This window comes from Apiospora hydei (genome assembly GCF_038363865.1).
Source record: "Apiospora hydei strain CBS 114990 chromosome Unknown utg000006l_segment0_segment0, whole genome shotgun sequence".
In the NCBI taxonomy this organism is placed as follows: Eukaryota; Fungi; Ascomycota; class Sordariomycetes; order Amphisphaeriales; family Apiosporaceae; genus Apiospora; species Apiospora hydei.
In genome coordinates this window covers 5,038,487-5,064,571 of record NW_027117365.1, presented here as the reverse complement: position 1 = coordinate 5,064,571, position 26,085 = coordinate 5,038,487, and the positions used below count along the sequence as shown (strand labels likewise).

At 56.2% G+C, this 26,085-nt stretch overlaps 11 protein-coding genes across 11 annotated transcripts; 5 read left to right on the top strand and 6 right to left on the bottom strand.

Moving 5' to 3' along the window:
- Positions 1-449: 449 nt before the first annotated feature.
- Positions 450-1,675, bottom strand: PG997_008856 (pantoate-beta-alanine ligase; the record flags this gene model as incomplete). Its single annotated transcript, XM_066813171.1, has 2 exons — positions 450-1,019; positions 1,064-1,675. 2 exons carry the CDS (start codon positions 1,673-1,675, stop codon positions 450-452), a joined length of 1,182 nt encoding a protein of 393 aa, XP_066668513.1.
- A 401-nt stretch (positions 1,676-2,076) lies between these two features.
- Positions 2,077-3,667, bottom strand: PG997_008855 (uncharacterized protein; the record flags this gene model as incomplete). The annotated part of the gene is made up of 3 exons (XM_066813170.1): positions 2,077-2,424; positions 2,497-3,195; positions 3,233-3,667. 3 exons carry the CDS (start codon positions 3,665-3,667, stop codon positions 2,077-2,079), a joined length of 1,482 nt encoding a protein of 493 aa, XP_066668512.1.
- Positions 3,668-5,745: 2,078 nt separating this feature from the next.
- PG997_008854 (uncharacterized protein) lies at positions 5,746-7,482 on the top strand (the record flags this gene model as incomplete). Its single annotated transcript, XM_066813169.1, has 4 exons — positions 5,746-5,782; positions 5,850-5,973; positions 6,041-6,190; positions 6,252-7,482. The coding sequence occupies 4 exons, from the start codon at positions 5,746-5,748 to the stop codon at positions 7,480-7,482; spliced, it is 1,542 nt and encodes a 513-aa protein (XP_066668511.1).
- Positions 7,483-7,787: 305 nt separating this feature from the next.
- Positions 7,788-8,998, bottom strand: PG997_008853 (uncharacterized protein; the record flags this gene model as incomplete). The annotated part of the gene is made up of 2 exons (XM_066813168.1): positions 7,788-8,343; positions 8,403-8,998. The coding sequence occupies 2 exons, from the start codon at positions 8,996-8,998 to the stop codon at positions 7,788-7,790; spliced, it is 1,152 nt and encodes a 383-aa protein (XP_066668510.1).
- Positions 8,999-12,037: 3,039 nt separating this feature from the next.
- PG997_008852 (acetyl-CoA synthetase-like protein) lies at positions 12,038-13,998 on the top strand (the record flags this gene model as incomplete). Its single annotated transcript, XM_066813167.1, has 3 exons — positions 12,038-12,658; positions 12,766-13,093; positions 13,169-13,998. The coding sequence occupies 3 exons, from the start codon at positions 12,038-12,040 to the stop codon at positions 13,996-13,998; spliced, it is 1,779 nt and encodes a 592-aa protein (XP_066668509.1).
- Positions 13,999-15,605: 1,607 nt separating this feature from the next.
- Positions 15,606-16,289, bottom strand: PG997_008851 (HET-domain-containing protein; the record flags this gene model as incomplete). Its single annotated transcript, XM_066813166.1, has 1 exon — positions 15,606-16,289. One exon carries the CDS (start codon positions 16,287-16,289, stop codon positions 15,606-15,608), a length of 684 nt encoding a protein of 227 aa, XP_066668508.1.
- Positions 16,290-17,259: 970 nt separating this feature from the next.
- Positions 17,260-18,135, top strand: PG997_008850 (uncharacterized protein; the record flags this gene model as incomplete). Its single annotated transcript, XM_066813165.1, has 1 exon — positions 17,260-18,135. The coding sequence occupies one exon, from the start codon at positions 17,260-17,262 to the stop codon at positions 18,133-18,135; it is 876 nt and encodes a 291-aa protein (XP_066668507.1).
- Positions 18,136-18,854: 719 nt separating this feature from the next.
- PG997_008849 (uncharacterized protein) lies at positions 18,855-20,029 on the top strand (the record flags this gene model as incomplete). Its single annotated transcript, XM_066813164.1, has 4 exons — positions 18,855-19,111; positions 19,161-19,334; positions 19,507-19,858; positions 20,021-20,029. The coding sequence occupies 4 exons, from the start codon at positions 18,855-18,857 to the stop codon at positions 20,027-20,029; spliced, it is 792 nt and encodes a 263-aa protein (XP_066668506.1).
- A 273-nt stretch (positions 20,030-20,302) lies between these two features.
- Positions 20,303-21,110, bottom strand: PG997_008848 (uncharacterized protein; the record flags this gene model as incomplete). The annotated part of the gene is made up of 3 exons (XM_066813163.1): positions 20,303-20,475; positions 20,545-20,808; positions 20,909-21,110. The coding sequence occupies 3 exons, from the start codon at positions 21,108-21,110 to the stop codon at positions 20,303-20,305; spliced, it is 639 nt and encodes a 212-aa protein (XP_066668505.1).
- An 80-nt stretch (positions 21,111-21,190) lies between these two features.
- Positions 21,191-23,209, bottom strand: PG997_008847 (uncharacterized protein; the record flags this gene model as incomplete). The annotated part of the gene is made up of 3 exons (XM_066813162.1): positions 21,191-21,477; positions 21,545-21,802; positions 21,916-23,209. The coding sequence occupies 3 exons, from the start codon at positions 23,207-23,209 to the stop codon at positions 21,191-21,193; spliced, it is 1,839 nt and encodes a 612-aa protein (XP_066668504.1).
- Positions 23,210-24,144: 935 nt separating this feature from the next.
- On the top strand, positions 24,145-24,646 carry PG997_008846 (uncharacterized protein; the record flags this gene model as incomplete). Its single annotated transcript, XM_066813161.1, has 2 exons — positions 24,145-24,256; positions 24,465-24,646. 2 exons carry the CDS (start codon positions 24,145-24,147, stop codon positions 24,644-24,646), a joined length of 294 nt encoding a protein of 97 aa, XP_066668503.1.
- Between the last annotated feature and the right edge of the window lie 1,439 nt (positions 24,647-26,085).

The window sequence follows — 26,085 nt, the reverse complement described above, 5'->3', positions numbered from 1 at the left end:
AGCATACGCATGCTAATTTTCAAACAAATTCCCAAGCCCAACGAAATACCATCCTGCTCAATGATTGCCGGTCCATGTTGGGTTTTAGGGAATGCAAGTCAAATGTTTCCAAGTGAGCTCTTGGGATGCCCGGGATGCCCTTGAAACTCTGTAGATTCGGCCTGACCTCAGTTTTACTGGAGGGCAATGCCGGCAGGCTCTCAAATGGGTATATATATATATATATAACATTCCTTACGCAATTGCTGCGTAAGTCTTCGGCTGTCTCTGTGGTGGCTGGTCTTCCTCCCGCTTGCTTTCAAGCAGCCTTGAGGGGAAGAGCTTTAGATTGCTTGTATTGAGTCTATAAGAATCCGCCAATCGAAGTGCTATAGCAACACCAGATTGCTTTTCGTCAAAAAGGGGGTATTCGCAGTGATGATAGTCTATAGTTCCGCTAGTTTGACTTCTTACGCAGAAGGCTTCAAGATGATATTGTCGATCAGTCGTACCGCAGGCCCTCCACTATGTCCCAGATCCTCGTCCGGCTGCGGCGCCTCGACCGGCAGCATCTTGACGGCGCCGCTCAGGATGCCGCCCTTCTTGGGATCGATCTCCGTGAGCTCCTCCATCGTCTCCGGGTCCGAGAGCGATATGTAGTCCACCTCGTACGTCACCCTCTTCTCCGGCGCCAGGGCCATCTGCTCGGCGAGCGTGTCGGCCGTGACCTTCTGCGCCGCGCCCAGAATGGTCTCGTGGTCCAGCACTCCGCTAGCAATGTACTGCTTCTCCGCCGCCTCCAGCGCGCGCCGGAGCACGGTCGCGACCCCGCGGCGGCGCTCGCCGAGGTAGACGTTGCGGGAGCTCAGCGCCAGGCCGTCGGCTTCGCGCGTGGTCGCGCCGATCTGGACGTCGATGGGCATGAGGAAGTCGCGGACCATTTTCTGGATGACGACGGTCTGCTGCACGTCTTTCTGGCCAAAGTAGACGCGGTCGGGCTGCACCACATTGAACAGCTTCATGCAGACAGTAGCGACCCCCTAAAGAACGTCGGCCGGCTCGCCCCCTCCAGCACCTCGCCCACAGGCGTAATATTCACAAAACTCCCCTTCGAATCGACCGCCTGCCCCGGAAAGCCCGAGGGATACATATCGCCCGTCGTCGGCGCAAACACCGCGCTAATCCGCCCGAGGTTGCCGCCATCGTCCGCGAGCTCGCGGTCGAGCTGGGCGAGGGCCGCGCAGTCGGTCTGCCAGGTCTTGGGGTACGAGTCGAGGTCCTCGTGGAGGCCGAACTGGGCCGGGTTGATGTAGATGCTGACGACGACCTCGTGGGCTTCGCGCGCGGCGGCGCGGATCAGCGACAAATGGCCCTCGTGCAGGGCGCCCATGGTCGGGACCAGGCCCACGATGCGCTGGTCAACGGTGTGCGGTTTGCGCCAGGCGCGGACCGAGTCGACGGAGCGCAGGACGCGGATCCGGGTCGAGGGGATCGTTTCGCGGGAGAAGAGTTTCGAGCTGCTGCTACTGCTGCTGCGGGCGGAGGCCATGGTTCGGATCGGCGTCGTCGGCGTCGTCGTGGACAGTTGTTGGCTGCTGCTGCAGCACCGGGGCCTCATCATCCTTATCGTGGGGGCGGCGGTAAAGATGGTAGTGGCACGCGAGCTCGCGGCCCTGCGGATCATGGGCGCAAACATGGTGGGAAATGACCTAAGGTGGCAGAGAATGGTATTCAGGGAACGAGAGATGATGTTGAAAAGGTCAGAGAACACACCAGCGCCATGGCGGTGACTCAATGGGCTGATTATGAAGCAAGCCTGTGATGATTTCTGCTGCGAAATTCTAGGTCCGATTGAGAGGGTCAATCAATCAGTAGCTTCCGTGGAGTTGTGGCATAAGACGCTGGTTGCGCACGGACCTTTCTCTTTCAGGGCCCAACTCGACCTGGCATCACTTCCCAAAGAAGGTAACAAGCACAAATTATTGGGGAGATGTCCAAGATGTGTGAACACGTGTGAAGATGTAAGTATCTATTAACTTATTTGAGAATATATCGGTGGGAACAGTAATCATGGGCAATGACTACACTATACAGTTGCTATTGGCCCTTCCCGCTATGGTAAGTCTCTACCGTCGTGAGCCCGAGCGTCTTCTCGGTATTACGGATGACCTCTTCCTCGAGCCTGCGCTCCCTATCTTCTCCGTCGAGTACAGCAGCCGTCTCCTCCAGACTGAGCTTCCCGGTCTCAACGAACAGGAAGTACACCACAAGGGCCTCGAATGCGAGCCAGACGTCGTATGTGATGTAGTACTTCCACCCGGAGTTGGTGACGCCGATGGGGTTCGCGTACTGGTTGAAGATGAGGGCGAGCGCCACGAATAGATTATACAACACCAGCCCCCTTGCGCGTAGGTTGAACGGCAGGATCTCCACGACGTACGTCACCTGCAGTACGCCCCAGCCCAGCGTGAAGATGAAGTTGAACAAGAAAAATCATGGCCAGCACCCCTTCGCCACACCGTCAGGCCCGCCCTCGCCATCGCCCGCGACATCCACGGCCTTCTCGTACGTCGCCTCCAGCGCGGTCCAGACGATGTAGACCATGAGACTGCCGATGGTCGACACGAGGAACAACGTGCGCCTCCCAAACCGGTTCACAATCAACGAAAACGCCAGACTCCAAACCGTGCCCCAAAGCGTAAGCAACCCATTAATCAGCGTCTGCGTCTCCTGGTCCTTGTACCCGATCGAGTTCAAGATGAGGGTGAGGTAGTACGAAATCAGCCCGTTGCCGCTCCACTGCGAGAAGAAGCCGACGGCAAGTATAATAAAGAACCGCCGCCGGTTGCCCGCCGTCTTAAAGAAGGACAAGTAAGACGTCGACGCCAGCGCCTCGTTCTCGAGCCGCAGCGCGGTGCGGATCTCGGCCATCTCGAGCGGGACGAGCGGGTGCGCCGCGTCGCCGTCGGCGTGGTACTTTATGAGGAGCCTCTCGGCCTCGGCGTCGCGCTCCTTGGAGATGAGCCAGCGCGGGGACTCCTCGATCAGGAAGCAGAGGGCCAGCTGCAGCACGCTCGAGAAGGCTTGCAGCAGCGACGGGATCCGCCAGGCCCAGGTCGACTCGATCCGGAAGGTGCCGTAGGTCGCCCAGGCCGCGACGAGGGCGCCGACGCCCCAGAGGCTGTTGTAGATCGAGACGAGGGCGCGCGCGCTGGGCTGGGTAGGCGAGCTCCATGATCAGCAGGGGCGCTGCGGTGATGTTGAGCGCGAGGCCGAGGCCGATGATGCCACGCGCCGCGATGAACATGCCGGTGTTCTGTGCACCACCCTGGAGGGCGACTCCGACCAGCATGATGGCCGCGCTGATGAGAAGCGCGGGTTTCCGGCCGAAGCGGTCGCAGATATAGGCGCAGAATGGCAGCGCGACGAGCTGGCCCACGCTCTGGATCGCGTTCAGGAGAGCCAGGTCGTCGGCCTCTGGGTGGTTGAAGGAGGCCTTCCAGCTCTCGAGCGACTGCAGCCCGTTCATCATGGATCCATCAAATCCGGTCGCATAGGATGAGATCAAGGAAAGGAGCAGGATCGCGTTGAGCTTGAGGATGCCGGCGTTGGACAGCCAGGCGAAGACTCCTGTCTTCTGGCCTTTGACGGCGGCATCCACCGTCACGGGGACGCCGGCGTTCTCCATGGTGACTTACAGCTATTTGGTGATCTGTTAGAAGTCGGGAGGGCTGGCTTGAGCGAACACGAGATTGTGAACTAGTCGGATTATGTGGCAGTTCTCGAGAAGCCGGACTCGTTAAATACGACAGAACAGTACGTATGTGTTGGCAATCGTCCCGACGTGCTGGAACGGCATCCAGAGACAGGTTAGTAGCTCTGGCAGGGTATGCAGTACTGTATTAAAATGAAACCCCTCACATATTGCTATCCCTTCGGCTTCTGATCGAACGACATCTCGCTTCCAGCTGCAATCATGGATGGCATTATCAGTGGGGAACCCGTATCACGAGGGAGCACCGCGAACTGCAAGCTTGACAATCTGAACGCTTCCAGGATCCCCTGCATATCCGCCGCACCTATCAATCTGGGGAAGCGGAGACAGGATACTGGATCCGTCGCTTGCCCCGAGATAACGCGGACAGTGAATCGGTGAAGCCCGGTCATTTGTTCCGATAAAATGGCCTTTGGGAGTCGGTGGGATGTTCCCGAACTGCTGGGTTTATTGTTAGCTAGTGATGATCTTGGCATCATGTTCAGCTGAAAAGAGAGTTTGAACCAGAAGCTCGGGATGGGGCTGGTATTAAAGGGTTTCGGCTGCAATGGCCGTAGTTCATCTGGAAAAAGGCAATCTTCTCCCAGCTAATACCTGAGCTACATAATCAAATGGACTGAAGCATTGGGGGACGAAGGCATGGCCCCCTGTCTGATCATGCCGCATGTGGCTTCTTACCTGAACTGGCAGACTGAGAAAGCAGTGCTCAGGAAGTCTCGCGGGGTTCACTCGGCATTTACCGCGTCCCCCGAGTTCGCAGCCGAGAAGCGTGTAGCAAACAACAGGTTTATCTACCGAGGATAGTAAGGTATCTTCAAAACGAGTCAGGTTTTCATCGATATACATGATTGTGTTTACGCGTACATGTCAAGTATGTTTGTCTGCAGGTCCCTCTTCGCGCATACTGGCGATTGCCGGCCGGATGCTCGCCAGCAACGACGCGTCGATGTGTGTTCTTGAACCACTAACCCAGTACCCTCCGATTTGAGTTTCAACTCAACTTGCTGAAAGCCCATGTCTATTAAGCCTCACCCGCAAACCCAAGGAGCTTTAATCTGACGACACTCACATCATCGACTACAACAACCCAAAATGCATCACGGCGAGAATGGGCTGACCGATATGATGAACCTCCCATTAAGGAAGGAGACACTGATAAAGGTCATCCGGTACAGGGGCCCCTGGCAGGTGAACCCCACCTCCAGATACTGCTGGTGTTGGTTCGACAGAAGCGGAGTTGTCCCGACAATGGCTTCACTGTTTCACCGTTACCGCCAACGATGATGGGCTTATGCCATTTGACTCATGGACATCTGTCGATTGGTTGAAGGCGACAGCCATATGGTCCGGATTCCATATGGTACTTTCGAGATGTCGCGTGAGAGGATAACCCATGCGCACTAATTTCCCCAGATCAGAGCTGGAACCCAACCCCAGGAATTACTAGGTATCGCGGGGATGAAGACGCGCCAATTGCCTGTCTCGGCCGTGACCGGTGCCAATACCGGTCGGCCGGTCCACCAGCTACAGCTACATACTCCGCCTCCCTATGCTACCAGGCGACCGGGTTTCGCTGAAGGATCTGGGGCCATTTGGTACCTGATGCTGTTATTGCCGCTGAAGGGGACAGTCGCTAGGGAGACGGGGAGACAGACTGAGATTAGCTTGATGCAACTGGGTGGGCTTCTTGAAGATCATGTCACGCGTCATGGGATGTAAGCAGTATATCTTGAGCGCCACTGCCAGCACAAGCCAAACTTGGGCTCTGAGATGCAGCAGCAGCAGCAGCAGCAGTTCTCCCACTCCTGCCAAGCCAAAATGGGTCGCTCGAGCATGTTCGTAGCCGCATTGGTTTTGTCGGCCTCAGTGGCGACCGCGAGGAAGTCGCCGTCGTCGCGTCTGTCAACGTGTAAGTTGTCTCCATAAACTTACCGATGCAGCAACAGCACAGCTAACCAATAGCAGCCGCACAGGACCTGTTTGACTACTCGATGTCCGTAAGCGACTCGAGGTATGATGCTTCGTACAGTACGTTCAAAGACCAAGCATATTGCCAGATGCCTAGATCGCTGATGATTGCTGACCCTCTTTCTAGACTTCATCTGGTACCAAGATAACGGCCCATGGTCCACGCGCTTCACGGCCTGGTACTTGCCCGGGCTTCTGTATCGCGCCGAAGGTGACGACGTCAAGAATGCGATCGCGTCAATCGAGGGAATGTAAGACCGCCTCGCACTGAACTGGCGTCAATGTTGGGTTTAGAGTCTGAGCTAACTTGACACCAAGTCTCGCTACTCAGATGCTCGCGGACTATGACTCTCCATGGTATGGCACGTACAAGCTGTCTCCGGATGCGCCTGATCCGACCCCGGACTCGCCTCTGTACCCTCCCTCCATCTACGACACCTATGATCCAAATTGGCGCGAGTTTATCGGGTGAGTACCTCGGTCGGACTTGGTGATTCCTTCTGAGGATTTTCGCTGACATCCGATACAGATCTCAACTTATTCAGGTAGTCGAAGAGTTCTCAGACAAGATTGGCCCTGAGCTGGTCGGGCGCATCGAAGATTCCCTGGAAGCCGCAGCCGTCGGCGGCATGCGCCGTAACGGGACGTTCCCCGAGGACGACAACCTGATCCTAGCCTACTCGAACCCGGGCCTGATGCGCGACCTAACAACAGGATGGGCCGGCAAACGCAAGAACAACCAGACCCTGATCGACTTCGCCCAGAAGCAAGGCGAAGACCTCCTGGCCCTATTCCAGCGCGGCGGCCAGGACGTCATGGGCGAATACAACGCCCCCAACTACTACGGCGTCGACATCTGGGCTTTAGCGACCAACGCCAAGTACGGCCCCAAGGACCTGCCCATGGCCAACAGCTCCCGCCTCATGCTCAAGGGCCTCTGGGACGACATCGCGCACCAGTACAACCCTTTCCTCGGCAACATGGTCGGCCCCTACGACCGCGCCTACAGCCGCGACGCCACTACGCACTCCCAGATCATCTCCCTCTTCTGGTGGGGCGTCTTCGGCCGCGAGTACGGGCCCCAGCCGCCGCGGGGCGAGGCGGACCTGCTGTACGACGTGGCGCAGGGCGCGGCCTTTGCGCTCGTCATGGACGTGGTGGCCGAGTGCGTGAGCGACGAGGTGGCGGGGCTGCTGACGGCGAAGGGCTGGTGGGAGGGGGAGCGGTTCATGAACAAGACGGTCTACGAGGACTTGACGTCGGATCAACACCGCGTCGCGACGTCTTGGCTCAGCGCGGGGCTCATGGCTGGTGGGCAGACGGTTATGGGCGAGACGAAGAACAGGGGTGACCAGTTCGTCCCGGCGATCGTGCACTGGGCGTCGGACCCGAAGCACACCCCGTTCCCCTACAACGGGTTCTTCTCGCTGTACCCTTCGGCCACCACGATCCGCGCCGAGGCCGGGCCGGGATACCTGACTGTTGCGTATCCCAACACGACGCAGGCCGGCGCCGACATCTTCACCTTCGCGCTCTCGGGCATCCCGCCCTCGTGGACGCTGGGGAACGCTCACGTCATCAACGGCTTCGACGACCTGCCCTGCCTCGACGTCAATGTCTCGGCTCCGGGGCTGACGCCGCTGCCCGTTACTTACGGCAAGCAGCTGCGGAACCACTGGTTCTACAACATCTCGTACGCGGTTCCCGCCGACTTTCAGGGCACGCCGCAGGTTCACTTCGACCTTGCTTACACTTGTTGATTGGTGCATATGCATTCTATTGTGTATATCTAGTACTAAGTATAAATGTATATGTATATATATAGTAATCGTAGAACACCAAAAAGTGACATTTCCAAATGACGGGTATCGGCCCCCAATGCGCTGCAAGAAAACAAGAGATACTCCATCCACCATTACATCTCTGAAACCACATTCGACGCTTCATTCTCTTCTTCATCCCATGTAAGTCATCATGTCTCATCATATTTCCCCCATTCTCGAAACGGATCATATCGTCATACTTGCGGCCGTAGACATAAACCTCATGACCAACACCGCCCGCCTCAAGCGGTGGTGATGACAGCAGCCGGCTCAGCCTTAGCGGACTCCGCCTTGGCCGGCTCCGCAGCCCCCTCCGGCTCAGCAGTCTTGCCCTCCTTGTCCTTGGCGCTGCCCGTCAGCGTCAGCGCATCCTTGACCCAAGCGAACAAGCTCGACTTGCGCTTATGCGTGCGCGGCGTCGCCGACGCCTCGTCCCTGTCCTTGTTGGAGCCCGTCCGCGACACCGCGTACGTGCTCGACGCCGCGGGCGTGGGCGGGCCGTCGACCGACTCGCCCACGTGCGGCTTGCGGCCCCAGACCCAGCGGAACTCCTGGCCCACGAGCCCGGCGTCGAAGTCGAGCTTGATCTGGCGGAACAGCTCGTGCACGCGCTCGCGCGTCGCGAGCCCCGGCGTGTCGCCCTGGTCCGCGACGCCCAGCGCGGACTGGTAGCACACGGTGTAGAGGACGTCGGCACCGAGGCGCTGGATCTTCTCGTCCTGCAGGACGTTGAAGACTTCCTTGTTGATGTCGCGGAGGCCGGCGTCCTTGAACCAGCCGGGGAGCTTGAAGGCGGGGCTGTTTGGGGCAAGGTTAGCAAGGGTGCATTTGATGAATCGGGGTATCGTAATACTTACATAGGCTCACGGCCCAGGGCCATGGTGCGCTTGATCTCGTGCCCGAGGTACTCGTCGAACGCCAGACTGGGCGGGATGGTCTGCCAGCCGTGCCAGCCGCCCTCGTGCCAGAGCAGGTGGCCGCCGGGCTTGAGGAGGGCGACCATGGCCTGGACGACGCGGGGCCACTCGTCCTTGCGCCAGGAGAAGAACTGGAGGCGGGCGTGCACCAAATCATACGAGCCGGCCATGTTCATCTCCTCGGGAAAAGGTTGGGTGGCGTCGCCGCCCATGAGGCGGACGTTCTTGGGCAGGCTGTCGGCGGGCGGGAACTTGGACGTGTCCGGGTCGAAGCCGTCGAGCTGCTTGATGCTCGGGACCTGCTCCGCGAGCGTCGTCAGGAAGCAGCCCGTGCCCGTGCCGACGTCGATGACCTTGGCGCCGCCCTTGACGGAAGCCAGGTAGGCCTTGATGTGCGGGGGCACGGCGTGCCCGCCCTGCATGGGCAGGTACAGGTTGTAGTGGTTCGAGTCCAGCCGGTTGGTCTCGACCTCGTTGGTGTGGTTCAGGGTGTAGAGCGGCTTGGCGCTGTTGACGTTGCCGGTCATATCTGCCATGGCTGCCGGTTTTCCTCGGTAGAAGGGGGGGTATAAAACTACTTAGGCAATGACGATACACGACGGGGATGTCGTGCGAGAGAGTGTCGGTGCGTTGGTGATCCCTGGGGGCTCTGCCGGCGCACGGATGGTGAGGGGGAGCACGGAGTGGTAGAGGCGTCGAGTTGAGTCGAGACGCGGGAAGGATAGGAGTAGGGAAGGCGGGAGCTAAAGACGATCCTCGTTCTTTGGGTGGTATCGTGGGCCTATTATTCCTGCTACACGAGCTGCTCGGTAGGGATCAACCTTGAAAGTTTCTTTCTTCGACAGCTTGGGTTTTAGAGAGGAATATTATTTCCGAAAGTTGAGCGAACTTTATTAGACTTTGAGCTTGGGCCTATATACATATATATACCCATAGAGTTTCCAGCAGGATCTATAAACTGCAACCACATAAAGAGGGACCTGAGCTGGAGGGACCTCGAGAGAGGAGACAGGGCCCCCAAGGACCCCTTCTGTCGGCGGCTGAATGCGGCAATGCGGGCATGTGTATTCGGCCCATGGCCTCATAACCGAAGCGGCGTCAGGTTCGGTTGGCAATTCCCTCCTCCCTCGCGCGTTGTTGACGGTGCCTTGCCTCGGCCAGACTCAGGTGGCACGGGGCGGCCTTCCTATCAGAGATACGCGATGTTAGAGAGATCAACCGCGACCTGCAGACTTGTGGGAAGGGTCCAAGGGGAGGTTGGCTCGTTGGCCATGCAGTTGCGGCAGAGTCGTGGGCGGCTGCAGGCGATTCCCCACCGCGTGCCTCGCTAGAACCGCTGTGCCGTATGCTAGTCAGGCTATACATGCCACGGTGGTAGTATGACATATCTGCCGGGCAGGACGCGACACGAAGACGGCATAGCTCTGCTTCACCGACAAAAGGGCGTTACAGGGGGGTGTTATGGCAGATGGATCCAAGATATGTGCAAGCTAGGAACCCATAAGTCCCGGATGGGACGATTGCATGTGTATCATATCATCGTGTTTTCTTTGATCCGGAACGGCATGATGAAGGGTTTCGTTTGATAAGGCATGATCTGAGAGTCCCCATCCCCATTCTCCATAGCACCATTAGGATATGTATGGCTGTGGATATACGTACACATAACAAAAACGCGGTTGATAGACAGACCTCAGACCTCAGACCTCGGGAGACACAGAAAAGCGAAGGTGGCTCTTTCTGGAGACCTCGAAGCGATGGAGGGGCTCTTCGAGAGAGGGGATATTGACAGGGGTATAGGGATAGCAGAACTTTAAGTTTTCAAATCAGAAGGTGATCCCCATTCCAGTTGGGACTACGTACTGTGGAGAGATGCACCACTGGCTTATCCATCGGCTTATTCATCCTCTGCGGCGGTTGTCGCTCACGGCGGTGGTTGGTGTGTTGGTTGCCAGGGAAAAAAGCAGGCCACACGCTATTGATTTCTTGCACTTGACCACTTCTTATTACATCTTATCTTCTGACTCTGGCAATTCCACTCAGCCGATCCAGTCGCGGATCTTCGATGATAAACCGTTGATCCTCAGGAAGAGGTCGACGATCTTTTGAATGACATCTTGGCACCTTTTATGAAAAATGCCTGTCTATAACAGCCGGTGCATTGTTCATAAAGGGTGGACCCTTCCTCCGGACCCCTGACATCGTGCCCCTGACCCCTGGTCCGGCGCTATGCCGTATACAACAAGAGCATCGCGAACCGCTCGCAAGCGGGCCGCTTGTCAGCCAAGACCAGCTAGAGCCCTCCACTCCTCTGCGGTTCTTGCCATGTGGCACGGCTGGTCAGCACCTTAAAGGTCACCCGACTTTCGGCTATCAGGCAGTCTAGGCAGTTGGCTCTTCGCGAGGCGGACGGCATGCAAGTCCCAGCCGAACGTTTACATATTAGTACACTGGCATATGCATGCATTACTCGCGCATCTTCCCTGTCCTCGCTCAAGCCAGTCATCAGCTCCGAACGTATCTGGTGAGTCAGAGCGAACCCGGTTTCGGCTGGGCTGAATCCTGAATCCTGAATCCTTCGTATCTGCTCGCATCGGATTTCACACAGAAAAGATTGACTTGGACAATCTCGCGGGGGAGACGGCTGCGCATCCGGTGGCCCTGTAGATGAACGCACCATATGAAGCCACTTGGAATTGCCATTGGCTGCTCGCGGACCCGTTCGGCAGTGGAGCCAATCAAGTCAGGAAAAGGGGGTAGGGGGCAGCAACAGCCCCGAGCCCGAGCGAGAAAATACGACGCGAATCATGGACTGACAGGGCTCCCCAAAAGGTGCTGATTAACCACCTGAAAGCGAGCGAGTTCCCCCTCCTTCCCTTGTTGCTGCCCTGGTCGCCGGGGAACCTCCGCCTCGCTCAATATCAATCAACTTCGGCAAATACCCTGGTTTGAAGATTCTGCTCATTAGGCACCTTGGCACTTATCAGCGTTTTTGCTGCCTTGTCACTTGATTACGGCGCCGGAGGCTCCTCCTGACGCAATGAGAGCGAATCACATCCCTTCCACTTTCAGGCAGGATGAATCAAGTTGGGAATAGCACGACATGGGGATAGGCATGGATAAGCATGGATTGGCATGGATGAGCATGGCATGGAAACGAGACAGAGGCGAGAAGAAGGCGAGGGCGAAGGCCACCCCCACGCTGCCGACTGCAACTGCAAGGCAAATCTGTAACGAGCGGATTGAGCCGCTTTTGTTCCTCTCCTCTCCTCTCCCCCTATCCCTCCTGCTTGGTTCTTGCGCCTACATACGTCAAGCAAGCTACTACGGGGTTTTGCCCCAAAAAGAACCAACAAGAAAAAGCAGAGAATCCGTTCCCTCGGGACCTTCCTGATGCCTGCCAAACCTTGAACCAGAATAAGGAAAGAATGGCATGAGGAAGACGACCAGTCACATCCAAAGAGGCTATTGGACCGCGTATCACCAGTCTATCGTTGCTTGGCCCCCTTCCATTGTACTACTAGGTAAAACCTAAAAACCCCAAAGCCAAAGAGACGACGACACAACATCGCACGATGGCAAACGGTCCCACGCCTACCGTCCCGGGCGAGGTTGGACGCCGGCTGCTGCCCGTCATCATCGACGAGGTGGCGCGCGAGGACCCGGACCGCGCCTGGGCGTCGCTGCCAGTGGACGACTACGACCTGGAGCAAGGGTTCGAGGATGTGAGCTACGCAGCCTTCGCCAACGGCATCAACAAGCTGGCGCACTGCATCACGAAAGCCCTCGGCCCGCCGCCGGACGACAGCAAGTTCGACGCCATCGTCTACCTGGGCGTGCCCGACATCCGCTACTACATGCTGATCCCGGCCGCGGCCAAGACCGGTAGGCAGGTGCTCTTCTCCTCGCACATGAACTCGCTCGAGCTGCACCTGTCGCTCATCGAGCAGTGCGACTGCCGCGCCATGCTACTGTCGCGCGGCGTCTACGCCGCCGACATCCTCGAGAAGCTGCCCATGCCCACCGTCGAGATCCCGGAGCTCGACGACCTGCTGGACTTGTCCGTCAAGGCCGAGCCGTTCCCCTACACCAAGTCCTATGACGAGGCCGAGCTGGACCCCTTCGTCATCTGCCAGACAAGCGGTACCACTGGCGCGCCGCGGCCCATCACATATAGGCATTCCACTATGAGCACAGTAAGTCTTGAGTCTTCACTTCTTGTCACTCGCATGTCACTATGTGTGACTTTATACCGCTATAGTATTCATCCCGTAATCGGCAATACTAACATCCCTGCTTTCAGTTGGATATGCAATCAGAACTGCCCGACGTGGACGGGCGCAAACACATGGTGTGGCAACGGGGCGTCGGCACGCGCTTCCTGATGGTCGCATCACCCTTCCACGCCATCGCCTGCATCTTGGCCATGACAGTATATGCCTTCGGCGGTTGCACATTGGTACCCGGGTTCCGGAATCGACCAGTGGAGGGAATAAACGAGATGTGCGATATTATCAAGTACTCCAAAGCGAAGGTCGGGTTTATGCCGAGTTTCCTGATGGAGCTCATTGCGCGCAGGGACGATGCGGAGGACTACATCAAGCAGATGGATACTGTGGTGTACGGAAATGGTAAGTTTACACATACTCCCCAATGATGACACTCTCCTCCCTTGCCTATTAATTCGAGATCTAACATATCTGTAGGCATTCTCTCCGACTTCGCCGGTCAGATGTGGTCCAAAACGACGAGGATATTCGACGTCTGGGGCTCCGCCGAAGTCTGCACGCCACCACAGCTCGAGTCAGACCCGGAGGACTACCAGTACTGCTGCTTCGACATCGAAGCCGGCGGCTGCGTCTTCAAAGAGCGAGACGACCTAGAATACTTCGGCGACGACGGCGCGCGCCTAGAACTGTACGAGCTCGTCGTGACGCTAACGCCCAAATCCGAAAAGTACATCGGCTACTGGGCCTGCCAAGGCGAAGGCACCAAAGCCCCCGCGGGGCCCCCGTACCCGGAGTACTCGACGCAGGAAGTCTGGACGCCGCACCCGGACCCGGAGAAAGCGGCCTACACGTGGCGCTTCGTGAGCCGGGTGCAGGACCTGGTCGCGGACGCGGGCGAGTTCGCGCTCGCGTTCGAGCGGACGCTGAGCAAGCACGGCATGGTGCAGCACGCTGTCGTCGTGGGCCAGGGCGGCGAGAAGCCGTGCGTGCTCGTCGAGCTGGCGGACGGGTACACCAAGGAAGCCGCGCGGCGGTGCCTGTGTAAGGACGTCATCGCGCCCGCCAACGAGGACGTGCCCGAGGGCGCGCGCATCGACGAGTCGCACATCGTCTTCGTCGAGGCCGGCGAGTTTGTGCGGTCGAGCGAGGGGCACATGCTGCGCACGCAGACGCAGCAGAAGTTCCAAGGCCGCATCGATGCCGTGTACGGGCGCGCGCCCTCGGAGATCAGTGTCTCGATGCGGCCGCGGTATCAGTCCATCATAGAAACGGTCGAGGTTTCGCATGTGGTGGAGGACGGGGCGTAGCTTATGCTCTCCTGGGTTTAGCGAGAACACAACCCATCAAAAGAAAGAAAGAAATACAGTTAAAACAAGATGCTTGAAGCCATCGTAATGTGTAATAGGGGTGAGACAGTAGTTGTTAGCGGCCCATCAGCATCTCGTCTAAGCAAGAGATTGGTCACTTCGGTATTATAGTGTAGGTATATCATAGCTCGCGGGGACGGCCATAGAGAAATAGACTACTAGCTAAACATACCAATTCTGAACAATGTGCTAACCCGAATGAGAACCTAGGTTACATAGTCGTCGCCAGGAGATGTTATAAAGCTCGATATCTAACCGGGTTCACGCTGCTTTTTCCTCATTTCGTTTTCATACCAGCAGTCAGCCAACAAGGGAAAAGAACGTATACAAAGGGCAGACTAACCCCACAGAGACGGTCTCAATTATGAGAGGCATGACAATAAGAAACTAACTCAATTCCACCGTTAGATCCAGATCCAATCTTGATTGCCCCAAATATGTTTTGGGCCTGATCCTAGCAGTGACGATGTGACGGGGAGAATATTTCGTCTCGACAACGAGCGTGTCGGTCGCATCTATACGTTCGTTATACGTATGCTCTTCAGGTTCGTGCATGGGGATACGACGCAAGGAAGGTGCCAGAAATCGAGGCACATAGGCATCCCCTTTGCGTACATCTTCGTCTAACTGGTTTTGTTCCGTCCCGTTGTTCTTCAATATGGCCTCCAATTCCTGAGCCATCCACCTGTACGGCCGAATCCTGCACCATGGCTCGGTAGCACTCCACATGCCCCAGGTGACGGCAATAGGGCGTTCTTCCCCAGAAGGAATGCCCTGATGATCATGAAAAATCGCAATATAACCGCCGGCGTGCCCTCTGTCTGACCTGCATGACAACGGATGGCTTATGATGTTATCAGACATGTGGGGTAAGGACTTGTAAACCTTGTATGAGAAACCGAGAATGTGCTCTTGCGTCATGGAAAATCTTAGTGGCGGTAAGATATCAGATGTACTCTTGGAAAAACTGCGTAATTTGATTGTGAAAATGGTGCGTTGTGCTTTCTGGATATCAAGAGTACCTAGAATCAACCGATCAATACCTCGGTGTTCAACTTACTACCAGGTCTTTTGATCCGGCACTGACAAATTGTTTCTTTGTGCTTTTGACGAAACGTGCATCGCATGTGTTCTACGTACCTGGTACAAAAGTGTCATGGGGAGATAGGCAGTTCGGCTCTACCAGGCGATACACGCGTTGGTAGTTGGTGCGTATGAAGACATTATTCAGGCCGTTCAAACGCTCGAGAATAAGAACTGCGCGGGAGAAGGTGTCGTTGCCAAAACAGCAATCAAGCACTGCACCGTAAAATTGGGGTTCGGGGGCAATTCCGATGGGGCATAAAATGGCCTCGAACGTGATCTGTTGGCCGGAAGACCGTATCGGAGGCAAAGAATCCCCATCGAGAGCTGAGAGAACGTGCCGAAAGGAGCTGGGATGAGGCGCTAGGAGGGAGGACGGAGGGTTACCCTCAGTCTCATGGGCCAGTATTGTGTAGTCCGTGGTGTCCTTGAGAATCTCGAGTTGCAGCCGTTGAAAAGCCTTGTCACCTTCCCCCGTAAAGAAGAGGCATATTGACATTGAAGATGCCCATCAAACAGTATGCAATGTCCTCCCTTCTGGTAGTCTTTCGGTCTCTGGCCCATGACATCTTGGTGGCGATGCTGATGGATGCTAGATCTTGCTCAACCGTAACCGTGTGTTGATCCCTTCGAGAAAGGAGCTCCTTGTTAATGTTCGTGAGAGCCCCTAGTTCGTTTGCCAGTGACTCTCGAGAGCCGATGTAAGACCAACATGCGCCGTAGAACTCCACGTGGTCAGGGGCGATGAGCTCTTGCAGGGTCCAACCTCTAGATAACCACTTGCAATGGTCCAGATCCTCGATATTTTGGACATCTGAAAGATAAGCATAACAGATTCTGGACATCTTGTACCAGTTGAACATGGAGTTGATGGCCTCAGATAGCTCTGCGCTGCTGCTTTTGTCTATGCAGATGTTGTCGATCCAGATGTAACGCAAACGATCTTTCCGTGCTTGCTCGACACTCATCAGAATCTTCTTAGCAGATCCTCTGCCCGTCCAATTCTGCTCCTCACCTCCCTTGGCGTTAACATCGTCGAAGAGAACCTCTTCATTGCCCCAAGTATGCGATAGAATCGCGTACTGAGGGGCCTCAAATGCGTCTGGGTAGCTTTCCAAGCGGTAGGTGAACACATTCAAAAGGCGCATCTTGAAATGTAGGAGAGTTGAATGATGACAAGTAAAGAAAGTGAAGAGGGGGGGAGGGCGTCAGATTTTGAAGTTGTGCAGCTATGGATGGCATCATGTGATCTAGCAATCGACCAGGTGCCAGGGTGTGTGTGGGATCCGAGAATGAATTCGATTGGCGGCACTGATCTTTGGTAAGATTTTGGGTCCGGCAATAACTTCAAGCGCACCATGTGGCAACTCTACGTAAAATTTGATTTAAGAAAAAAATAGCTGATCTCTCGAGTATATGACCCCATTGGTCCCTTTCTGTTGAACCGCGAATACTTGGTGGCTTGAGCAAATATCATTGTACTCTATACGTGTTGTTGAAATTCAGAAGCAGTTGGTTTGAACGTATTGGCTTCTCAATCAGGCTTTCAAATGTGCTTCATCCGATGAGTACCGATGGACACTAATGTTTGCCAACATGACTTTGGTACTGTCACTCGTAACACCGCAAGGCGGGAGCAGATGACAAACTTACCTGGGAAGCCCTGGCTCTTGAAACACGTCGGCAGTGAAGCAAGACGAAGCAAGAAAGGAGTATATGTTCTCCGCACATCCGTAGTTCCCCCGATGACTTTGCTTCCAGAGAACTGCACTTCCTCTTCCGATTACACGATTTAACACCGTGCGTGGGGATTCTCGGACCCAGACAGTAGCCATGAGCCACGCAGGTCATAGCCAGCACTCTGGAAGTAGCAGCCAGCTGATTCTGCATCCGTCTCAATCCGGTACTCAACACCCAAGCCAGCACTCCAACCCTCAGAGCAGTTCCCATCCCAGTCATCCTCCAACCGCCCCTCCCCCAAGCCTTGCGGGGGCAACAGTTCATCCGACCACCGCGCAACCGGCTTCTCAAGCGTCAGGCCGGGCACCGCGACACGTGCATTTCGCCAGCCCATCCCCTGTGTCTCCTTCTCCTTTACCCACCCCCGGCGTCCCCCGAATGCCGGTCCGAACCCCCTTTAATCAGTACTATGTCGGCCAAGGAGTGGCGTATAACTACAGCCCCAATGCGCCGCCGCCCGCACAGCCGCCAGTCCAGCAACCGCCGCCTCCCGGGTACCCCTACCCCTATTATTATCAGCAATACGGCGGCGGTGGTGGTGGTGGTTTCTACTACCAGGCCGCCGCCGCACCAGCAGCAGCCTCAGCCCCCAAACCACAAATACCATCACGCTGGCAACCCCGCCCCGTCGAGGTCGTCATCTCGAACAAGATCATCTTCCACTGCAACCGGCAAGACATCCTCTTCCACTTCCCCGCGACACGCCAAGACCCCTTCGGGCGGCGCCTGTACCCGCAGTCCTACCTCGCGCCGCCGAACCGCACGCCCGCCTCGCAAGAAGGCCTGCGCGACATCTTCCAGCAGTTCGAGCAGTTCCGCCTGACCGACGCCCCCGTCCGCCTCTTCGACCGCGCCGCCGACCTCCTGGACCGCGGCGACGACGCGCGGGTCGCGTACTACGAGGCCTGCAAGATCTTCGTCGGGATCTGCACCGCGCTCGACAAAGAATGGGGGCTCGGCGCGAGCGACGACCTGCTGCGGCAGATCGACGAGTTCGTCCTGGTGCTCATGGAGGGCTACGACGCGGCGTGGAACTCGCCGAAATTGCTCGTCGATCTGCTGAACACGTACTCGCAGGTCTTCCAGCCCAGCTCCCTCCGCCACGTCCAGACGGTCCGCGGCGTCTGGCGCGCGGTGCCGCTGTATGCGCGCTCCCTCGTCGCGCAGAGCATGTGGGGGCGGACGGCGTTGGCGCCCAAGACGTCGAGCCGGTCGGCGTTTGTGCGGATTCTGCGGGATATGAGTTTGTACTGAGGTGGCGGGTGATTGGCGCGGATGATGATGGGCTGAGTCATCAGCCGCGGACACGGCACCTTGCTTTTCTTGGTTGCATTATGGCCGAGTTGGGATTCTCCGAGCGAGCATTGAGAGAATATCACATTGGACTTCGGACAGTACGTTTTGTTGGCGCAATACGAATACCTACACTCAGGCACATAAGCCGAGCAACAAAGTGAAGTGATGATGATGGAATCTATCAAGCTGTTTGCTTACTTCGGCTTTTCCCCGCATCCCGCATCAGCAGTGTGACAAGTGACACGCCTGCTTGTACGACCAGCCACCCACGTACATTCGACATGCATCCCAAGCGATCCGGGTCAACCAATGAGTTGGATCCCTCTCCAAACATGTTTGCCGCTTTCCCTTGCGTCGCGCGCATCCAAACATGCGACGTGCGACTTGTTTGCTTATTCCTTCTCGCCTCACTTTATCAATCTGCACCACCACGTCCCATCCATTTCTCGCTGGCTGTCTCACATATTTCTTTTGTCATAACGCCGAAGGAACAAACACTGATTTCCTCCTAACTTCATCTCGTCTCAAAATCAATCATCTCTCACATCATACTTTCTCTTCGTATTTGCGTGTAGATCATACCCCATTCCCCTCTCCTTACTCAGATAGCCGCGGCCCGGCCCGAATCCCGAACCTTCTCCATACATCTATCTATCCTCATCTCCCCTCCACAAACCATGGAGTACCAACCCACCTCAACCCCCTCCTATCCACCCCAGCCATCGCGTCCAGGCCCAGTGCCCCTCGCGAATCCCGCCGCCACCGCCCCCACCCTCTACGCAACCGCCCCAGGCGCCGCCGGAGGAGGCTCCGCCAGTGCGTACTATACAGCAGCCACCGGTCCGATAGGAATGTACTCCGAGCCCAACGCCGTCCAGCAGCTCCCACCGCGCATCAGCAGCGGCGACCGGAGCATCAAGTCGGCCCGCACCACGTGAGTTCGCGGCGCGCGAGTACCTGACCCAGCTCCGCAAGATCCCGAGTAGCAGCAGCAGCTACAGCGTCAACGACCCCAACGCCGTGGACGCGATGGCGCGGGCGCGGGCGCAGCAAGGGCTGGTGCTGGACGAGCTGCAGACGCTGCGGCGCAGTTTGGCGGTGGTCATCAAGGAGGCGGAGGCGCATCGGTGGCGGAAGTGGGTGTTAGGCGGGATGCTGTGAGTGTTTCTTATCTATCTTTCATCATTTCGTCCTTTGGGTTTCTCGCGTGGGATGGTTGCGGGTACGAATGTGGACGGAGATGTAATGTGAACTCATGAGGGGAACGTGCTCCATCACGAAGGGAGGAATATCTCGCATGAGGACATGATTAACACAAGTAACTACAAGGGCCTCCATCATCCCCCTAGTCCGGCGCATCTTCCGGCGCCCCTCCAAGGACAGCAACAAGAAAGGAGAAGACACCATCACCACCACCAACACCAGCAAACTAGACACAGCACAAACCGGCAGCAGCAGCAGCAGCAGCAACGCCCTCATGAACGCCACCGAGTACGCCTTCAGCAAGTCCCGCGCTCTCATCGCGCGGATCCGCGCGTCCGTCCGCGGCAGCGGCTGGTTCCTGGGCGGCTTCGCGGCGGTGTCCTTTTTTGTCTTGTCGGTCTTGTACGTGTTCGAGAACGAGGTGTCGCTGCGCGTGGCCAAGACGGTCTCGAAGCGGCTGAAGCGGCTCGCGGCCAAGGTGGAACGAGGGGTGGGAACGGTAGTGGGGAGGCGAAACTTGAGGAGAAGGATCTGGCGGTGCTGCAGCAGGGGTGGCGGTGGAGGGTTTTGACTTGGAGTGGATGAGAGCGGGTGGGTTTATGGGAGTGATTATGGAGGAGGGCTTGCTAATTGGGCCGAGTGCTGGTGATGGGAGGGAGACGTGAGAGCTAATGGGTTATTGTAGATTTGTTCGTAGTAAATACGATGCCATACGCACATTTGTCCACAGAAAACCAAGTTCTAAACTAACAGGCATGCGTAGTCTTACAAGAGTAACCTGACAATTATGAGAAAAAGAAATGTAGTTATATCACTGTCCCTTTCCCTCTCCCTCTTTATGGGGGCAACTAACAAGAATCTCTTAAACACCCAAGTAGCACCATCCTATCTCCCGCAAACCGCATGGTCGATCGTATCCGACCTAGGGGCCTAGACTCATATTCGTGAGCCCAGCCAGGTCGAGCTTCGCCACGAGAAGATGCGGATAGCTCCCGAGGAACCATTTCTCGTCCTCCTTGGCCCCCTGGCCCAACACCTTACCGGCGAGTTTGCGCTCGATCTTGCGGGGATACCAGTCCGGCTGCAGCATCATTGCTATGACCATTGCGTTAGTAAGCAGCAAACCTCCAGCAATCTGTATGTATGGAAGAACTTACACGTAACGTCCCAAACATTGTCCCCAATCGCGATCCAAGCCCCCCTTGCCCTCGGGGTCGTCGTGCAAAGCCAGCTCGTCGTACATGACCTGGGCCGCGTTGGCGTCTTGTACCCTGTGCACGATGCGACTCTGGTGGTCCGCCTTCAGCGTCGCCAAGGCCGCCCGGCCCGCGTCCGAGGTGTGCTCGTCCTCCAGGAGGTCGGTAGCGTCCCTACCGCCGACGTCCTGCAGATCGCGGAAGAGGCCGCTGGGGTCTCCCTCTGCTGGCGCTGTTGTAGTGTCACACGCCGGTTGTCAGCATACATATGTACGTACTAGTCAAGGGCGAACGAAGTGAAAGGGTTGCTAAAAGGAAGGGAACTGGCTTACCTGTAATGTCGTAGACCCATTTATCCAACACTAAGTGGTGCGCCTGAAGTTGGTTGGCCGGGATCTCGCTCACCATCCTACCGATGCGCAGCGCGTCGTAGGGGCTCTTGCGCAGCATGTCTTTGTCGTGCCACTTGACAAACACCGCCGAAGCCTCTTTTCCTGCCCACTCCTTGAGCGAAGCCAGGCCGCCGGGGTGCATCTCGAGATAACCTAGTTACAATAAATGAAACTACAATTAGTATTCGTACTCTACACTAGAAGACCAGTACTATGTCTCTCCTAGACCAGTTTTGAAAAGATATACGTACTAGTCATATCGTACACGAACCCTTCGACGGCGTAGTAGAGCCCCGACCGCGGGTTGTCGTAGACCCGGAGCGTGCGCTCGGTGAAGGGCGTGAGGTCCGCGTCGGGCCGCGGCACGGTGGGCGGGTCCATGACGTAGCCGCAGCGGTGCTTGGAGATGACCGAGATCATCTCCGGGTAGAAGCCCGGCAGGGATTCGTTGATGGGGCCGCCGGGGTTGCTGAGCAGGATCTCGCGCCAGTGCGGCGGGCAGAGAAAACCTATCGTTGGTGTTGTAAGCAAATGTGATCCCTAAAGTAGCAGGGGAGGAAAAGGGAATAGACTCACTAGTCAAGTCAAACACATGCTTGCCGCACGTCTTATATAGTGACATCCCGCCGGTCCCGTCATTCTCCTTCACCGCTTCGGGGAGCATAGGAACCATGAGCTTCCCGAGCAGCTTCCAGCGCATAAACGTGCGCAGAAACGCGTTTCCCGCTGTCACGTTTTGCACGTGAGCTCCGGTTCTCATCTCGAGGCCGTAGTCGGTCGTTCTCGTCACTTCTTGGTACTGTTGCGTGGTCCACTTCAATTCCTTCAGGGCCGCTGGTTCGTGATAGTTTCATGGTTAGCGATCCACTGACAAGCGAAAAGGGGGGGTGTGGGGGAGAAGAGGACAAGGAGAGAGAAAAAGAACATCAGCTAGCAGCAGGGCTTACCGGTTACATCGTAGACGTTGTACGTATTGTTATTCTGACCATATATAACCCAAGCATCGTCAGCCTCCCGATGCCCCCCAACCTCAGTGACAGTGAGGTGCGGCAGCGGCTCCCCCGCCACATTCTTCGCCAAAAAGACCTTAGCCTGCTCGTCGAGCCGCTTCCGCAGCTCTTCCCCGCGCGTCTCCATGAGCTGTGCAAGCGGTTTCAGCGCCGGCGCGTCCGCGTCGATGATCGTGCGGACCATCGCTCCGCCCCCGGGGACGAGGTCCCCGGCCTGCCACCGGTCGTCGTACGGCGGCACCTTGAAGTCGAAGGGGGCCCAGGAGCGGCGGTCCGCGTGGGCCGGGTCGCGCCGCGCCTGCTCGAGCTGCCGCTCCGTCTCGGCCAGGCTGTCGTGCCAGCCGCGCGGGAGGGGGTCCAGGCGCTCGTGGGCGTAGGACCAGCTCTGGTAGCACTTGAGCCAGTCGGCCTGGTGCCGGATGCGCTGCTTCGCCGCGCCGGCGTCGGGCTCCGTGTACTCGCTCGGCGGGATGGTGACGGGGTTGTCTTGGAAGTAGTTTGATCGTTCTCGCTTATGCATCCCTTGGTGCCTCGCCGGGTTCCCCTGCGCCACTTGGCTCCTGACCAGTGTCTCTACGAAAAATGGGTTCTTGGTGTTGGCAGTCCGCCTTATTGGCTCCGTGACGTTTGGGTTCATCGGCGACTGCTTGCGTTCGGTTCGGTGGACGGGCATGGAGGCCTTCATGAGCAAGCCGATGGCCCAGTACATCCAAGTCCACGAAGTGCCGCGGTTGTACAGCCCCATCATGTCCTCGCAGTATTTGTAGCACTGAAACTCGTCCTTCTTCGCATGGGCCGTCTTGAACTGCTTGATGAACCACCGCCAATTGTCCGCCCACCTCCACGGGGAGTTGAGCCATTTGTACCTTTCCTCGTCGTACCACGGGTGTCTGTCTGCCCACTTGAGGGTCCGGGCATTGAAGTCGAGCGCCGTCGTCCTTAGCCTGTCCCTCAACGAATCGAGGGGCGTCTCAATTCGGAGAAGAGTCTCTGCCCTATAGATGGCGTTGGGCCTAATACCGTTTGTGCTGTAGTGACGCGTTGTTTTGACGAGTTTCGGCATGAACAAGGCCTTGGCCCCATGCTTGGATACTTCGGTGCTCCAAAACCTCTCGCTAAGCAATGCTGACACCCACAGCAGAGGCGCCATGCTGACTTCCTCGTCTTCGGGCAGGTCCTTTCGGTTGCCTTGGTATTTCTTGGTCGAACTACGATCTGGCCATGGCGTCATGAGCCAGCCCAAGATGTTGGCAGCGGTCCATGACTCTGCCGACGGATAACCCCGTCTCTTTGGGGAGGGGTGAAAGTACTACAATCCGGTACGTGTCAGCAGCGTGCCGCATTTGGTGAGTGACGAGCCCGCCTTTCTCCAAGCTACATAGCGAGCCAAGTCCAATCTACCCTCGAGCATTCATAAAGTGCTGCGTACTTACACCGCCGAAAATCATGTTTTCGAAAGCGCGTCCGATCTCAACAGATATCTCGTTGTTGATGAACTTGAAGTCTAAGTTAGCCAGAGAGTGAGTATCCATTGGGTTACGGGTTTGATACTTACTGGCTCGTCCTCCAACACGCCAGCTTTCAGGTGGGATTGGAAAAGAGCATGCTATACAAAAGTCAGAGGTTGTGCGTGAGAGATGACGGTTCATACATGTTTCATACCATGGTTTCGTGGCAGTACTGCGTGGGACTAACTATTAGCAAAACGCTTTCCATGGCTTGTTCGGTTCCCGAGTTACTGAAAATCTTACCGTTTTAGCTATCGAGGCCTGGAGCAAGCACCTCTCAGCTGTGGTCAAGTCCCCCTCGACAAGGGCTCTCATGCGGTATGTCGCGATGCCAACAGTCCCTTTACGGTATTTTTCCTCCTTTACGCGTTTGAAGCCACTCCATTTGCCTTGTAGCCCGTGGCCAGTTTCTATTGACCATCGATCGTGTAAAAGGTCGAAATTATGAGCCTATCGCCCGTCTCGGTTATTGTCCGCCGGAGGTCCGCCGCCGTAATCTTTTGGCTATCCTCAGGAACTATGCGCATTCGCCTTTGTTTGGGGTTCGTGGGAGTTGGCTCGAGGGTGCCAAGTGCGGCTGCCACCATCCTGCAGTCGGAAAGTGAGCGTACGGATCACGGGGAGGAATACGAGAGCGGCTTTGCCAGACTTACCAGGGATGGCGAGTGTCAATGAGGAGGTTCATTATACGGTTGGCGAGTTCAAGGATGGGGCGGAGCTCATTCCAGACGGCATCGTCGTCTACAGACCAGAATTTGCGTCCTGGAGATGTCCGTAGTTGATCTTGAGATTGGCCAGGCTCAGGTTGCCACCAATTATCCCTGCGGAGCCAAGGAAGCCACTTGGACTCGTCCACCACTAGTCTGCCTTGGTCGAAAGCGCTGACATGCTTTTTTTTCCTCTTGAGCACCACCCAGTCTCCTGTGACCGCCAGAAAGATCGCCGTAGAGGGTCTCATTCAGTGACCCCACCTCCCAGGTCCTGAAGCCGAGCAAATGAAGATTCTGTTCTGCTTCGCTCCAGAACAGGTAATCAAGCTCTTCCTTGGACGGCACTGGAAAGGGCTGTTGGTCGGTGCCGGCAGGCCCTTCTTCGGCATAGTAACGGGGATCCAGCTCCGGGAGTATGGGAGCCAGGCCAGAATGCTCTTGGCCGTGTAATCCGGACCAGGCCGGGTTAGGTGATACTCCGAAACGCGCCGCCCATGGAGATAAGGGGTAATCGTAACCCGAGTTCGCATTGCCACTGTTGCTGTTATTGTTGCTCGCCATGTCTCCTCAAACACTTTGGGGGATGTTGGGGGTGCGTCAATCAGGCAATAGTCCAATGCCATTCTGGATATGCACTCGGCAACCACCCTTCTCACCCATGACGAAAACAAAGGGTGGCTGTCTAGCTACCCCCTTGCTCGTGGAATGCGTATCACGAACAAAGACAACAGCGGCCATTGTGTCCGTACTTCAGTTACGCAAACAGCTGAAGGAAAATAGCCAAGTAAATAAATTCGAGGTCGGAGACGACAATTTCTGGAAGGCCATTACAGGAACAGCCCCAGACGAAAAACAAAACCAAAAAGAAAAAGTAGATTCATGACTGCGGCCAGTGTGGATTGAACTAGAGTCTTGTTAGCTAACTGACTCGAGTATTTAGGTGTAAACAATGGATTGCTTACCACACGACCTCCAGATTGATGTTTCCCGAAGTTATGGCTTCAGTCTGGCGCTCTCCCAACTGAGCTATGTCCGCCGTTGTTGGGGTCAGTCACGATTGAATGCGTTTATATTTAACAGATCCCAGTCGTGGAGTGGAGTGCAATGTACATAGTAGGTTGCATAGTCGGACAGAAGACAATGATAGAAATACGGGAGGATTACTTGTTTGATGCGCAGAATTGCGCAGGTACGCACTAAGTTTCAGAGACGGCCCGCCGATAATCGCTAGTAAGCCGTCGGCTTAGCGTATCTTCTTATCAAAGCCCCTTATCTTTCCTTCCATATGTCGAAGTACACCAACTAGCAGCGGCGTTCCCACCACTGTCTCTGGACTGCAATGCATACAAGACAATCAATGTAGTTGTTCATAATAAGTCGAAACCAATATGCAGTAGAATGGGGGATTCCCTGTTTGCATATACCCTCAACAACCGGTATCGTCGTGTGACCGATTCCCTAGAGGGCAAGTCCTATCTTGAAACCTGTGCATTGGGATACGGCTGTATTGTTTTCATTTATCAGGCTTGTTGTTCCATCAAACATATATTTCATCACCATGACAAGGAGAAAAGCCCCAATACGGATGCGAACTGGAAGCGGAGGTGGGCATAGCAATGCAAAGTATCATGCCCACGTACACCGAAGCCTGTTACCGGGACTTCCACCTCGTGAATTAACGTCATCCTTCAAGCCAAATTGGATATGCTACGATATCCGTCTACTATTCCTCCTTGGCGGATCTAGTTCAAATTGAACAAATCGGGCAACCGAGGACCATAATAAGCTTCCGAGCCAACCCGCCTCATATGCACGGTCGATATTCCCGCTTTCATGGTGTGATGATGCGGGGAAGCCCCTGTATTGCTAGCTTTGTACGACCCTCTCGG